General features: G+C 35.0%; 1 protein-coding gene across 10 annotated transcripts; it reads left to right on the top strand.

Annotated features, from left to right (window-relative positions):
- The first annotated feature begins 8324 nt into the window (after window positions 1–8324).
- Window positions 8325–14739, top strand: Ars2 (arsenic resistance protein 2). 10 transcript variants are annotated; one of them, XM_073992321.1, is made up of 8 exons: window positions 8325–8534; window positions 8977–9131; window positions 9196–9356; window positions 9420–9702; window positions 10461–10527; window positions 10594–11862; window positions 12618–13492; window positions 14363–14739. In XM_073992321.1, the coding sequence occupies exons 2-8, from the start codon at window positions 8980–8982 to the stop codon at window positions 14439–14441; spliced, it is 2886 nt and encodes a 961-aa protein (XP_073848422.1). In that variant the 5' UTR covers window positions 8325–8534; window positions 8977–8979; the 3' UTR covers window positions 14442–14739. The 10 variants fall into 10 exon arrangements, 8 of the variants coding, with proteins under 8 accessions (XP_073848422.1, XP_073848420.1, XP_073848426.1 ...); XM_073992319.1 differs by having other exon boundaries at window positions 8327–8534; window positions 13703–14739; XM_073992325.1 differs by having other exon boundaries at window positions 8353–8534; window positions 9211–9356.
- The last annotated feature ends 42 nt before the right edge of the window (window positions 14740–14781 follow it).

Below are 14781 nucleotides of genomic sequence, written 5' to 3'. Positions count from 1 at the left end.
CATCTTTTCCTATGAATTCACCTATGAATTTTACAAGAGAGCGCGCAGCTAGGATGCACTCCATTTTGCTTCCACGGCACACAGCTAGGATGCACTCCATTTTCGATCCAAATCACAGCCTTTGATGTAGTGTTTTGGATTGAATTTAAATGCAGTCTAAAGATGCTATAAAATGCAAGCCATTGCAAATATCCTAAAATAAATAAAATACATTGCTTATTCGTTTAAAAAAGAATATTAACTTCATTACAATAACACAAATTATAAAAACTCTCCATTAAATTTGATCGTAACTGAGTTTACTTCCTTTGCTCTGCTTTTTATGACACCGCAACTGATATTGCTTCATCATCCAAATGGTTTTTAATTTTTCCTCCAACTCCAATTCAGATTCCCAAAAAACTCCAACTCCACTTCAAAAATAATTTGCGTCCTGTGAATCACAGCAATTTTTGTATCTTTAGTTTGTATTTCTTTATTTTTTTAAAACAAATTCTTATAATTTTAGAAACTCTTTCTTGTGTTCAGAAAAAAAGACTGCGACTGGCTAGGGTTCTTTAAGCGAGTGCTTCTAAAATGTATCGAGCGGAGTGCATTTTTCATAACTCCGTGTGGACTGCATCTAAAGATGTATTGAAATCCTAACTCTGCATTGCACTACTTCCAAACTTTTTTGCTGGGTAATGTTTGCTGTTATCGATAATTGTCGGTAAAATTAAAATGTTTATAATTTCCATAATTAACGAAATTTTTCGGTAAGTTAACGATGAATAAAAAGTAGTCGCTAGCCTCTACCGACACAAACAGTGATGCCAACTTTTCTTTATGTTTTTAGTCATAATTTTGCGATTTAATTTTACCGATTTTTGTCAGTAACAGCAAAAATGAGTTACAGAATCCCACTACAGATTTCCCATCCAAAAATAAATTCTCGTATTGAGTGGATTAGTTTTAAATCCGGCATCAATAACATTTTCAATATTAAACAATAAATTTGTAATTTGCCGTATGTTTTTTGAGACGAATTCAATTTACAACAACTTCTTTTGACATTTCAAATTTGATTAGATTTATTAAATCCAGTTGAGGATTTATGGCTAGTCTAAATGAGCTATTAGTTACGTCAAAGGTCAATTTCATGAAAAAATTGCGAATTTGAAATTGTATGTACCCCAATCAGTTTTGTATGACAATTTTGCTCAAATATTGCATACTGACAGTTTGACCGACCATCTATGAACATTTTGGTAATTGGACATTAAGAAATCGATACAAGATGTTTTTCAAAACTAATCCTGTGTGCACTTTTCATATTTTTACCCTCACTCGAATCCTATGCCAACATTTTCACACATTTTTTTTTTTTGAAATTTCCGGAAGGAATGATTCAATTTCATTCTGGTTCCCCCACCACAACAAACCCACACATGATCTGTACAATTAACCGTCAATCATTTTTTTTTTTTATTAAATGAAACGGGTGGAGATTTTATTAAAAAAGAAGAATTCCAAAAACAAGACCACAATTGTGGAATGAAAACAATTTCTGACGACCACATCGTTCGTGGTCGCGTCATGTAACCACATAAGGTAGATTATGAGGTAGTTTATGGTCATACGTTAAGATCACTGACCAAACTGGTTATTAATTTTTTTGAATGCATCTTTTTTATTGCAAAAACAAAAAAATAATAACTAAAAATTCCAAATACTACGACTTGATCATATTAAAAAAAACTGAGCTCATTCAATGGCCGAAAGCAACTCCTAGTATTGTGGCTATAGCTGGTGAAGATGATTTTATCAAAGATAATTACAATGAAGATGATCATGATAACGCACGCTGTTGTTGATACCCGGTTACCGTGACCTTAACACACTTTTCTGTCAGACTTTGTTTATTTACACATCTATTTTTTTGGTGGGCTATTCTGTTTACATTCATCATCATCGTCGTTTTAAATGGTGTTGCTCCAATAAATTCGCTTGCCAGCCATCAAATCAACATAATTGTTGTCACCATTAATGTGTTTTTTTCCCTTTTCGCATTTGGCGGATGGATGGATGCTGAAAAGTGAAATGAAGCGTGATCTTAGTTTAAAGAGGAAAACGATTGTGCTATATGGGGCGAGAAACTATTTGGTCTTTGGCATTTATTTAATATTTATGCTAATTTAAATGATATAAAAAACTTGTAAATAGTTAAAGAAAATAGCGTGAGGAGTTTGAATTGTGTGTATGTTTGTAATAGTAGTGTTTGATATATGATGGAATTTTTTCATTTTTATCAATGAAAGCCCAAATATTAATGCTGGAGCCAAGATAATTGAAACATATAAAGTCACATTTACGTCAATCAAGTTTTAATAAAATGTTTCATTTGTGTTATCAAGTCTATTAAATACTGTTTGTTCCTTTACTTTTTAAAGTGATAATAAATACATAGTACATATTTTGAACTTCTATCATATAAACTGTATGTTTCTTGGAGTAAAATATGGGTTTCATAGTTTTCTGGAATAGAACAAAAGTGAAGGAGCTACCTTCTTACCCATAAATACAGAAATGTTTTCTGTGAAAGTTTCAACGGGTAACACAAGAATTCGATCGAGTTCCCCACTACTGTAAAGATGCAAAAATTCTAATGAAAACCTGTTATTAATTAATATTATTTGGTCTATTCCTTTATTTTTAAATAGTATGTTCCTTTATCTTTGAAAAAGTAAAGTAAAAGTTGTAAACTGCTCCCATGTGAAGTGAATTGTATGGTGCCTGAAGTAAAGGAACGATTTTCTAGTAAAAAGTGGTAAAACATGAAGATTTTTACACGTAAAAGAACAGTACTATAAATGGTAAAAAGTGGCAACAGTAGTAAAATTGTATGCTTACATCAAGTAAAGGAACACTTTTCGAGTAAAAGATGAAACTTGAAGATTCTTGCATGTAAAGGAACATGGCTATTATATGTGTGTTTCCGTACTTTTTTAATGCTAAAAGTAGTAAAAGAGCGAAATGTGAAAAATGAAATACACATACAACTTTATTCAAACAGGAAGGGAACGGGAAAATGAAAAAAACGTCAAAAAAACTGGAACAAATGTCAAAGTCGGCCTACCAGCCAATCAGAAAGCGGCAACCATGTTACTATTTTTTACACGCTCAAAACTGTCGTGTAAAAAGTTTTTAAAGAGAGCGTCATTCAGCGCCACATTTGTTTAAAGAGAAGTGAACATTTTACAAATGTTTTGTGTACGGGAACGGTTTTTCCGGTAAAATGTGCAATGGTTGTAAAAATTTTTAGTTCTGGAACAAAGCTTATGTGTGCCTGGTTACTTGCAAGTTCTTGCTAGAAGCTATTTCACGAGCAAACACTTGCAAGTTCTCAATGAAGAACAGAGTGTTAACATAGAACAAGCGAGTTAACACCAACTTTCTGTAACAATTTGTACAAATTGTTAAACTTTTGAGTAACCAGACAGACCTAGTATTAACATAGAATGACAACAAAGAATGTCTAGTAAGTCCCTGTCCACACTAGAGTGATTTCATTGAAAAAATTGCATGAAATTATGCGTCTCTAGATCGACTTCCATAGTAGAGTAAAATCATAAAATTGCTGTAGAGGGGAATTCGATTTAAGAACGCCTAATTTCATGAAATTTTATAATGAAATTCACGCTAGTGTGGACCGGGACTAATGGGACACTGCAATAGACAAACAAAAATGGTCTGTTCCTTTACTTTTTAAAATGGTAAAAGTGGTCAAGTTGTGAAAAGTTGTGAACTGTTGTCATATGAATCGTAGTAAACATATTTCAAGTAAAAAATGGTAAAACTTGAAGATTATTGTATAGTCCAGTCAAAATAGACATTGGCAAACCTTATCTTTCCACTAAAATTCAGCATTGTGGGAATTTTTGCTATTTCCCCCTTGTACGCATGTCTATTTTGACTGAACTATGTACGTAGGAGGAACAGAGCTAAAATCTATTATGGCAACTTCTAACTATGGTAGCATCTTCGGTGCGATAGATCTTATGGGGCTTCTACGCGGAATGTTTTATGCATAATTACTGCCACTTTTTACAAATCTTATTTACATTTACGAAATCCACTCGATTTCAACTGTCAATTCCATTGCTTAAACGTCAAATGAAATCCAATGGATATCTGATGAGTTTTCATTTGACGTATACCATGGTACAATTACTTAGGTAGATGTCTCAGCCCAGCTGATCGAATCTAAAACGTCAAAAAAGAGGAATTCGCCGTGAAAAATCAAAACAAAAAACCATATGATTCGGTAAGTAAGAGATAGCATGTGTTCACTTCACTGTACAAACACAAGCGATAAAAAGAGACAACAAGAAACCATTTGGCGAAAATTTTGACAGTTTACATTACAAAAAAAGTTGCTTTGTTGTAGCAATTCGCCGATGTTTCTAGCTAAGTAATTGTACCATGACGTATACGCAAGGGAATTGACAGTTGAAATCGAGTGGATTTCGTAAATGTAAACCAAGCACAAGCATATGTTTACACTTTCGAAATTCACTTGATTTCAACTGTCAATTACATTGCGTAAACGTCAAATTAGATCCAATGGATTTCAGATAAGATTTAATTTGACGTATGCGCAAAGGAATTGACTGTTGAAATCCACTCGATTTCCTAAGTGTTAACGTACTTTAACAGCCTGTTTTTTAAAAAGGTTTTTCCCATTCGTTCGTCGATTTCATGAACGAAAACACGATTTGGTTTTCATTGCAATTTACGTTTATATTCGTGTGACAAACAAATAAAAGCTTTTCATTTTCGTAATTTTTTGGTTCTCGTAACAAAATCAGACGAACGAATACGCCAGAAATAAACGAATGGAAAATACCCATCGTTATTATTATTTGAGCAATAAATGGCACAAAACGCATAAAAACTGGTGGGGAATGTTATTTTATTTATTTTTACAAAAGCACAGAAGAAGTACCGCCGATTCTTCATATTGTGTGATTTATCTTTTGACAACTTTGTTTATATTAGCTTCGTTCTCGTACTTTTTAATAGTAAAACTCGTAAAAGAGAGAAATAGAGAAAAATTGTTGTCACAAAAAAGTTTTTTCAAAAAGTTCGGGAACGGAAAAATGGAAAATACGTCAAAAAACTGGAACAAATGTCAAAGTCGGCGTATCAGCCAATCAGACGCCGGCAACCATGTTACTATTTTTTTACTCGCCCAAATTTGTCGTGTAAAAAGTTTTTAAAGAGAGCGTCATTCAGCGCCATTTTTGTTTAAAGAGAAGTGAACATTTTACAACTTTTTTGTGTACGGGAACGCTTTTTCGAGTAAAATGTGTAAAAGTCGTAAAAATTGTAAAAACTTTTTAGTTCTGGAACACTGCTATTAGGTGTGTTTTTTTTACGTCATATTTTATACTTACGAAATGTTACTAAATGCTGCCTTTTTACACAAAAGTTCAGGAAAAGAGAGCGAAGTGAGAGAACAATTTTGACGGTTGTTTGCTGAGAAATTGCTAAAAGTCGCTGCAAGAATTTTTCCCAGCAATATTTAGCAAGTTCGATCTGCTGTTTTTTAATCATCTGCTGATGGTCAGCTGCTCAATGTTTATCTTATTTTTGTGGAAAAGTACTATAAACATTACGATTCAGATAAATTTTTGATTATTTTATTAATATATTAATTATTTCTTATTTATTTTGCTTGAAAGAAGAAATTTTTCATTGCTTTGAAGTTAGGTTTTCTTTCACGCATTGGCGCCAATGTTTTGTTTTGGTTATCAACTGCTATCTTGCTAAAGATTACTAAATCCTGTCTTTATACCCTACACCACTATGTGGTAAGGGGTATTATGTCTTTGTGCATTTGTATGTAACATACAAAAGGAAAGGAAATAGACCCATAGTTCCTTTTGGGGATATACATATAATCACTTTCTGAGTCGATTTATGCATGTCCGTCCGTCTGTCTGTCTGTCTGTCTGTCCGTCTGTCCATGTATTTTTGTTCGCAACGTACAGGTCGCATTTTTTGTCCGATTCAGCTGAAAATTGGGGACTACAACTTGTTTGGCCATAGGAAGAACGCTATTGCTTTTGGTGAAAATCGGTTCAGATTTGGATATAGCTCCCATATATATTTTCGCCCGATTTCACGTATTTACTGTACCAAACACGCTATATACGTCCAATATTGATGAAACTTTGAATGTGTGACTGAATTTTGTCTGTAAATAAGTGTGCAAAATTATATTAAAATCGGTCCGGATTTGGATATAGCTCCCATATATATTTTCGGCCGATTTCACGTATTTCCTGTACCACACACGCTATATATGTCCGATTTCGATGAAATTTGGAATGTGTGACTGAATTCAGTCTAGAAATAAGTGAGCTAAATTATATCGAAGTCGGTTCAGATTTGGATATAGCTCCCATATATATGTTCGCCCGATTTCACGTATTTGCTGCACCAAACACGCTATATATGTCCGATTTTGATGAAATCTGGAATGTTTGTCTGAATTCGGTCTAAAAATAAGTGTGCCAAATTATATCGGAATCGGTTCCGATTTGGATATAGCTCCCATATATATTTTCGGCCGATTTCACGTATTTTATGTACCAAACACGCTATATTTTTCCGATTTCGATGAAATTTGGAATGTGTGACCGAATTCAGTCTAGAAACAAATGTGCTAAATTATATAGAAATCGGTTCAGATTTGGATATAGCTCCCATATATATTTTCGGCCGATTTCACGTATTTCTTGTACCAAACACGCTATATATTTCCGATTTCGATGAAATTTGGAATGTGTGACTGAATTCAGTCTAGAAATAAATGTGCCAAATTATATCGAAATCGGTTCAGATTTGGATATAGCACCCATATATATTTTCGGCCGATTTCGTGTATTTTCTGCTCCAAACACGATATATACATAAGTCCGATTTCAATGATATTTGGAATGTGTGACTGAATTCGGTCTGGAAATAATGTCAAATTATATCAAAATCGGTTAAGATCTGGATATAGCTCCGATTTATATTTTACATATTCACAGTGGTGTAGGGTATCATATAGTCGGCCCCGCCCGACTTTGATCCTTTCCTTACTGGTTTTTTTTGCGAATTTAAAGTGGTGTAAATCCTGTCTTTTTACCTTTTTCTCTATTTTCGTATAAAAGAGTAAAATCTCGCTTTCTGAAAAGAAATTACTGAATAATTATTACTGAAAAAGTAAAAAGACACAACTATTTTTTGTCTTCTCTGTTGTTTGTCATCTGTTTATCGGGGTTGCCATCAAGCGACGCATATTACATAAAAGTTTGCATAAAAAATTGCATGAAATTATGTCTCTGGATCGACTTCCATAGTAGAGTAAAATCATAAAATTGCTGTTGTGGGGAATTCGATTTAAGAACACCTAATTTTATGGAATTTTTTAAGTCCGTGTTTAGACACACAAATTTCTCGGGAAAGTAAATTCAGTTTTTAGGCAATAGGGGGTAGGAAAGAGTATTGAGGAGCTCTTTCCTCTGCGCACTCTCCCAAAAAACTCAATTTACTTTCCCGAGAAATTTGTGTGTCTAAACACAGACTAATGAAATTCACGCTAGTGTGGACCGGGACATACAAATGCAGATGCAACATTCACAAATAAGCATTACGGAAACCCTGAAATATAAAAGCTTTTCCGAAATAGACGATAGCTTTTAGATAAAGACGAATGGTTCGTAAAATTTTACAAGAACCAAATTTTGAACGCATACGTTTTATTACGAACGGTTCATGTGACAGCAAGAATTTTTACAAAAACAGGCTGTAAGTTTACATTTACGAAATCCACTCGATTTCAACTGCCAATTCCACTACTTAAACGTCAAATGAAATCCAATGGATTTCGGACGCAAAGGTATTGACAGTTGAAATTGAGTGGATTTCGTAAATGTAATTTTCTTCACGATTTCGTTCAATTGTTCCTTCGACTTTCTTACGTTTAAATATATGTAACTGTATGTAGTTAATTCAGTCGGTTTCAAATGTCAAATCCAACCGCATACGTCAAATAAATCCTCATAAAACGCCCTTTGCATTAAAGTTTTTGCCAGGCTAAACTTCTCTATATGATGATTTATTTGACGTATACGCAATGGGATTGACATTTAAAATCTAGTGGATTTATATGGAAACGTATTATCAGGTATGTTGCAAGAAGCATTTCGTGTGTGCCTCGTGTATGGTCTGCTTCAGAGTAAAGTAACTGGTATTTGTCAACTTATGCCGCCTTTACATATAGGTAGTACTTTACATTCACAAAGTAACCACAATGTAGGTGATACTCGGTTATTTAATACTCGTTGAGGTGGTGGTGTCAGAAAAAAGCAATCCGCGTCACTGAAAAAAGATAGAGGACTTAAATACATGTTTTTTCCTCCAATATAAGTGGAAAATTTGGACTATTCTCGAAGCTTGGTTTAAAATTAACACATTTTTAGTGGAAATAACAAAAAACAGAGGTAAGTAGTGTGTAATTTTAATTAAAAAAAGATGACTGTGGCAAATGATGCCAAGCGACAGTCACATCATTGCTTGCTGGAGGTTTTTGTATTTTATGCTAATTAAGCCACGGCAAAAAATCAATAACCATGCACGTAATGAATCTTCTGCTTTATAAAGTTAATCTATTGTTTTAATTATACGATTATGTTGATTTTTTTGCCCGTAATTTGTGTTTTTTCTTCTCGTATATTCATTTTGAGGTTATGTTTTGTTAACTATTTCCCTCGAGTAAAAAGGTGACTTTTCAAGACTTTCACCTGATTGTCGTGGCAAAAAGTTGTTGCAACAGATAACAGACCGGTATATTCGAGTGTTTCCATAGAAATTCCTTGTATGGGGGCATTATTTACAATGTTAATAAACATATTAAAATAAACAGATTCTATATTTTTGTTTTAGATCATGGCCGACTCGGATGATGAGTACGATCGTAAACGCCGTGACAAATTCCGTGGAGAACGCAGTTCTGGAGACAGTTATCGCTCCGAAAGACGTGACGATCGACGTGCCGGTGCTGGTAGTACAGGTGGCGGACGTGATGATTGGCCAGAACGGTAAGTTAATATTTCAAGAACTGAACTTTTTCTGTGTACGAACCATTTTTATGCTCATAATTAGAGGTAATCCATTTAGAGGGGGAGCTGGTGGCCGACCAAGACCCGATTATCGCGACTATCGTGGGGCCAGAGATCGCTACTCCCCGGATAGAGAAATGCCGCCGGCAAAGCGCATGAGACCCGGTTGGGGTGATGATCTAAGGGCCAATCACAGATATGGACGTAAGTAAAATAACTACAAACTGGTGGGCTTCTCTCACAAAGTTTTTCCATTCTCTGTTACAGCATATGATCCATATTTATTGCATGCCTGGAATGAACACTATGCTGCACATAGTTTACACAGTGCTTATGGAGCCGGACTAGCACATGGTGCTCATTCCCGAGAATCAGCTGCAAACAGTGATTTACAAACCCAACCCGCCATGATGACACTAAAGCAGTTTTTAGACACACAAGATGATGGTATTTCCGATACAGAAGTTCTGCGTAAATACAATGAGTACAAATTGGAATTCAAACGTCAACAATTGAATGAATTCTTTGTAGCCCACAAAGACGAGGAATGGTAAGTTTGTAATACAAGGCTAACAACTGAATGAACAGTTGCAGCTGGGTATCTACAAAAAAAATTTAAAACCTACATTTTTATTTGTTTAACGTTTATATACCTATATCATACCTCTTAACATCCAATGTACAACTGTATGTTTACATAAGTTTTTCTCTACAGCTATTTTAAAGAAGGCATCCTTAGGGGAGCCAACACGCCAACAGCCTTAGTAACTGTAGGACGATAAGTGCACAAACCAAAATGCTCAATTGTGAGTTATGGCGTTGTGTACGCTGAATACCTTGATTTCTCCTACTACTACCACTTCTTCTTCTGAATGAAGGCTCGATCATTTGATTTTCGATACGATATGATTTGATTGTTTTGCACTTGGCGAGCAATGCCACAGTGTGTTTAAATAGCTTATTTTTAAATCGCGTTTATATTTAAATCGTTTTTAAAATTGAAATCTATCGTTATTAAAGAAACGCCAGCAAAGCCATGATCTTTGAATCATAGCTAGCTGAAAGGTAAGATTTCGCAAAACACTATCTAATTAAAATTAAATTGTATACACAGCGAATTTGATTAACTATGCCCAGACAACAAGCGCATTTGAAAATAGGTCCGAAAACATGTTACGGCGAAGTGACAAATCATGGAAGGAGAGATTTACATGGACACACATGAAAATTCTATCGAATTATCTTTGCGAAAGTGGCAGTTTTCAAAATATAATAATTTGTCGCTTGTTTTCATTTCTCTTTTATTAGGTTCAAAAACAAATACCATCCTGTGGATAGCGTTAAACGTAAAGAAGAACAACATAATTTCCTAAAGGTGACTTACTGCCCTTATTTTCTATTGTTCTTGTTAAATAATAATTTCCTTCGCTTCCATTTACAGAGACGCGTTGAAGTGTTCGAGGAACTTTTACAGAACGGTATGATAAAAAGTGTTACCGTTGATACCAATCAAACAGATCCTCTATTACGAGTGCTAGACACAGTCGTCATTAAATTAGAAGGCGGCACAGATGATGATCTTAAAATTCTAGACGAAAAGCCTAAAGAGGCCTCTTATCCTGAACGCATATTTGACAAGAAGGGAGAGGACGATGACGTTATTATCACATCTGTTGAAAAGAAGGATGACGATGAACCCAAGTGTGTATCTCCCAAGGTCATAAGACGTCATAGTGTCTCAGACAATGAAGAGAATTGGGACGATGAACCTAAGTCAAAGAAGGAAGAGAAAAAGAAAAAATCTCTTAAAAGGAAACGTACAAGTTCAGATTCTTCTTCATCCTCCTCATCAGATTCAGATTCTTCAAGTTCTTCATCGAGCAGTGAGGATGAAGCAGATGACAAAGTCAAAAGTAAATATGATTTAGATGATGTTAAAGACGACACAAAAGAAGAGGAAGAAGAAAACAAGGAAAAGTCAGCAGAAGATGCTGATAAAGACAAGTCTGTCGATGAAGAATCTGAAAAGAAGGCTGAAAGCGACAATGAAGACAAGAAACTTGTTGAAAATGGCAAAGAAGAGGAGAAGAGTGGGGATGAAGACAAACATGAAACTGAGGCGAAATCGAATGGTAATGATGCCGATGGTGATGCTGAAATGATGGAGGAAAAGAAAAATCAAGAAGATTCCGAACAAAAACCAGAAGTAAAAGCTGAAGAGGATGATGAAAAGAAAGAGGGTGTTGATACAGAAACATCGGCAGAAGATAAAAAAGCCATTGACAGTGAACAGCCAGAGACAATTGATTTGGACAAAGTTAAAGATGGTCCTCAGCCTCGAGCATTGCATCGCACTTCCTCGATATTTTTACGCAACTTGGCTCCATCCATTACAAAAAGTGAAATTGAAGCTGTGTGCCAGAAATTCGATGGTTTCCTAAGGGTAGCTATTGCAGATCCATTGGTGGAACGCCGTTGGTATCGTCGTGGTTGGGTTACCTTTAAACGTGATGTGAACATTAAGGAAATATGTTGGAATTTAAATAATACCCGTCTGAGAGATTGTGAAATGGGCGCCATTGTCAATCGGGATCTAAGCCGTAGAGTGAGGCCGGTAAATGGTATGACTGCCCATAAAACAGTTGTTAGAGCCGACATTAAATTGTGTGCGAAAATTGCCATGAATTTGGATGAGAAATTCCAGCTTTGGGTAAGTGCCAAAGAAAAAGAGAGAATGTTTAGTTTTGAGACAACACCCGATTTGATATGATGTGTTAAGAAGTTCAGATAACATGTTAGGCGAAGAACATACTTCAGGGGAAATGGGGAGTAAATATCGAAAAAGCTGATACTTTTTAAAAAATGTAGACGGAAATAGATGTCGAAAATGACCAAATGAAAAAGAGGTTTTCATGGAGGAATTCTATCAATCTCGCACGTTAGCGTAGTAACATGATAATGAAGAGAACGGATCCACTGTTAACATATGTTGATTGCATTTTGTGTAATGGCGTTATGAATGACTTTGTACATCAATCAGGTGCAATTTTGGATATTTTAGCCCTACAGATCGCAACTGTTCAACAAAAGGGTAGAAACTCAAAGTGTTGAGATTTTCACTTTTTATTAAAAAACTATACATAATGATTAACTGCACGCACTTTAAAAATCTCCCGTTTTTTTCTACACTTTCGTCAAAATATACCATCATTTCTTTACACTAACTACATGCTAATGCATCAACAGGTTTATGTCTCTACTGAAAAATAGTAAATTTTGAGTTACTAACCTTTGGTTTAACAGTTGCGAGATCTTATTTCTATGCCAACATGTCCAAAACAATTTACAAACAAATAATTTTAACTAAAAAATTTCGTAACAAGTCATATCAATCCGGTTGGTGCTCCTAAAAATGATCTTATTTTAATCCAGAAGTTCAATAATTTGTATTTTATATTTTCTTAGCAACCCTCTAATCCTGAGAATAAAGGTGAAGGCGGAGAAAATGCCACCACGACTGAGAATGCTCCTGATACACACAATACATCAAACTCCTCAACATATGGGTTCAAAACCAATAATCCAGTTCTACAAAACATTACCGATTTCCTTATTGAAGAAGCTTCTGCGGAGGAAGAAGAACTTTTGGGCATTTCCGGTGAAAACAAAGAAAGTGAAGGCGAAGCCATTGAAAGAGATCCCCAGCTCATTTCTGTCCTCGACAATCTAATTTTATATCTGAGAATTGTCCATTCTGTGGATTTCTATAATCACTGTGAATACCCATACGAGGATGAGATGCCCAATCGTTGTGGTATTATCCACGCTCGTGGACCTCCACCCTCCAAAGTCTCACAGAATGACATACAAGATTATATTAAGAATTTTGAAAATAAAATGCAAACATTCTTGGCCAAAACAACAACTATCGAAGAGGAGGAGTTAAAGAATTTGGGCGCCAAAGATGCCGAAAATGAAGTGGAGAAATTCATACAAGCCAATACCCAAGAATTGGCCAAGGACAAATGGTTGTGTCCCCTGTCGGGCAAGAAATTCAAAGGTCCAGAATTTATTCGCAAGCACATTTTCAACAAGCATGGTGAAAAGGTGGAGGAAGTACGCAAAGAGGTGGAATTCTTTAATAACTACTTGAAGGATCCCAAGAGGCCACAGTTACCAGAACATCCTGGTAATAATAAAAGGACGACATCAGAATCGAGTGGAGGTTACAGAGCCCCTGTATATCCACCGGCTGCTTATGCACCACCCTATGCTGCTTACGCCCCTCCCCTAATGATCCCTGGACGTGGTGGTCGTGGATTTGGTGGTCCCGGACGAAGGTATATATAGCCAAATTTAATTTTTTGTTTTTTTTTTTTTTTTTAATAAATATAAAAGTAATTCCCATAGCTTAGTGTTGTTGTTCAGCAGCAGTTGCTTTCTTTTTTAACACACAGTTTCTACTACTACTACAACATTTTTTGGTTGAAGTCTTTTATTTTGTTTACTCTACTCTACAACTATCTTTTGTGTGTGAACTTCTTTTACAGAGACTTGCCCCTAGAACATCAACGTCGTATTATTGGTTATCACGATTTGGATGCTCCGGCCAATTTCGATATGTTTGACTAGATAACAAACAAGAAAAACTACAACAACGACGACGATTACGATGACAACGACGAATTGACCATGACCAAGCAGTCTGTTGTTGTAATCGATGATTGATGTTAAGGCTAAAAAGTTTTCGTCCCTCCCCTTTGTTTTGCTATTTATACAAAATTTTAAAAAAATGTACGACCCCAAAATCGCCTATTCTAAATTCTGCAATGTTGTTTCATTCACGTCATTGTTTTGTTCTTTTTTAGTTTAAATTGTTTTATGTTTGTGTTTTTTTATTTTTAATTATAAACATTCGCACTTTTTTAAATGAAATTGAAAGTGAAATACATACCAACTATCTAATCTGTAATATCCAACCTTAGCTACCTACTTACATATCTACCAAACAAGCAACCTCTAATGTATTTACTATTTAGCGAATGTAATTTGAGTTTTTTTCTTTTGTGGTGTATTGTCCTAAGTTGAAGATTTTGTGTGTCACAAAATATTAACATAAACAACAACAATAATAATAATAGACATACATTTATATTTAACAAAACCATATTTGAATTTTCTTCTTCTTCTACAACATCTTTTGTTTGCAGACCCGGTCAAGAATTCCGTCAAATAATACAGTATCGTGACTTGGATGCTCCTCAAGATCCCATTGATATGTTCAATTAGAAAAACAAAAACAGAAAAAAGAAATGCTAAAATAAACATAAGCGCTACAAATACGTATTTTACTTAATCTTAATATGATAGTCTAACGCCCCTCCCCTACCCGCCCCCTCATCACACAATAAATAAATGACAGCAAACCTAATGTTTATCATCCTCCTCCTCTCTGTTCTTTAGTTCAGTTGTTCCCTTCCGCGATCGATCGATCAACCAACTTAGTTTAGATTATAATCTTCTAGATGAGTGTCTGTGTGTGTGTGTGCGAGTGTGTGAACGTACATGTTAATAGCAAAAAAATAAAGACGAAGATGAAGCGGCTATATATTCTACTAAAAGAACAATA

This window comes from Musca autumnalis, unplaced genomic scaffold (assembly GCF_047663935.1).
Source record: "Musca autumnalis isolate F117 unplaced genomic scaffold, ASM4766393v1 scaffold_5, whole genome shotgun sequence".
NCBI lineage: Eukaryota > Metazoa > Arthropoda > Insecta > Diptera > Muscidae > Musca > Musca autumnalis.
Note: the sequence above shows the minus strand (reverse complement) of the source record. Positions and strands in the feature narration are given on the sequence as shown.

Bases quoted from the DNA above. Each gene is read 5' to 3' on its own strand.
- Ars2 (XM_073992319.1), top strand. From the start codon at position 8,980: ATGGCCGACTCGGATGATGAGTACGATCGTAAACGCCGTGACAAATTC. The intron at 9,132-9,195 runs GTAAGTTAATAT...GCTCATAATTAG, and splicing joins CGTGATGATTGGCCAGAACG to AGGTAATCCATTTAGAGGGG. The intron at 9,357-9,419 runs GTAAGTAAAATA...TCTCTGTTACAG, and splicing joins GGCCAATCACAGATATGGAC to CATATGATCCATATTTATTG.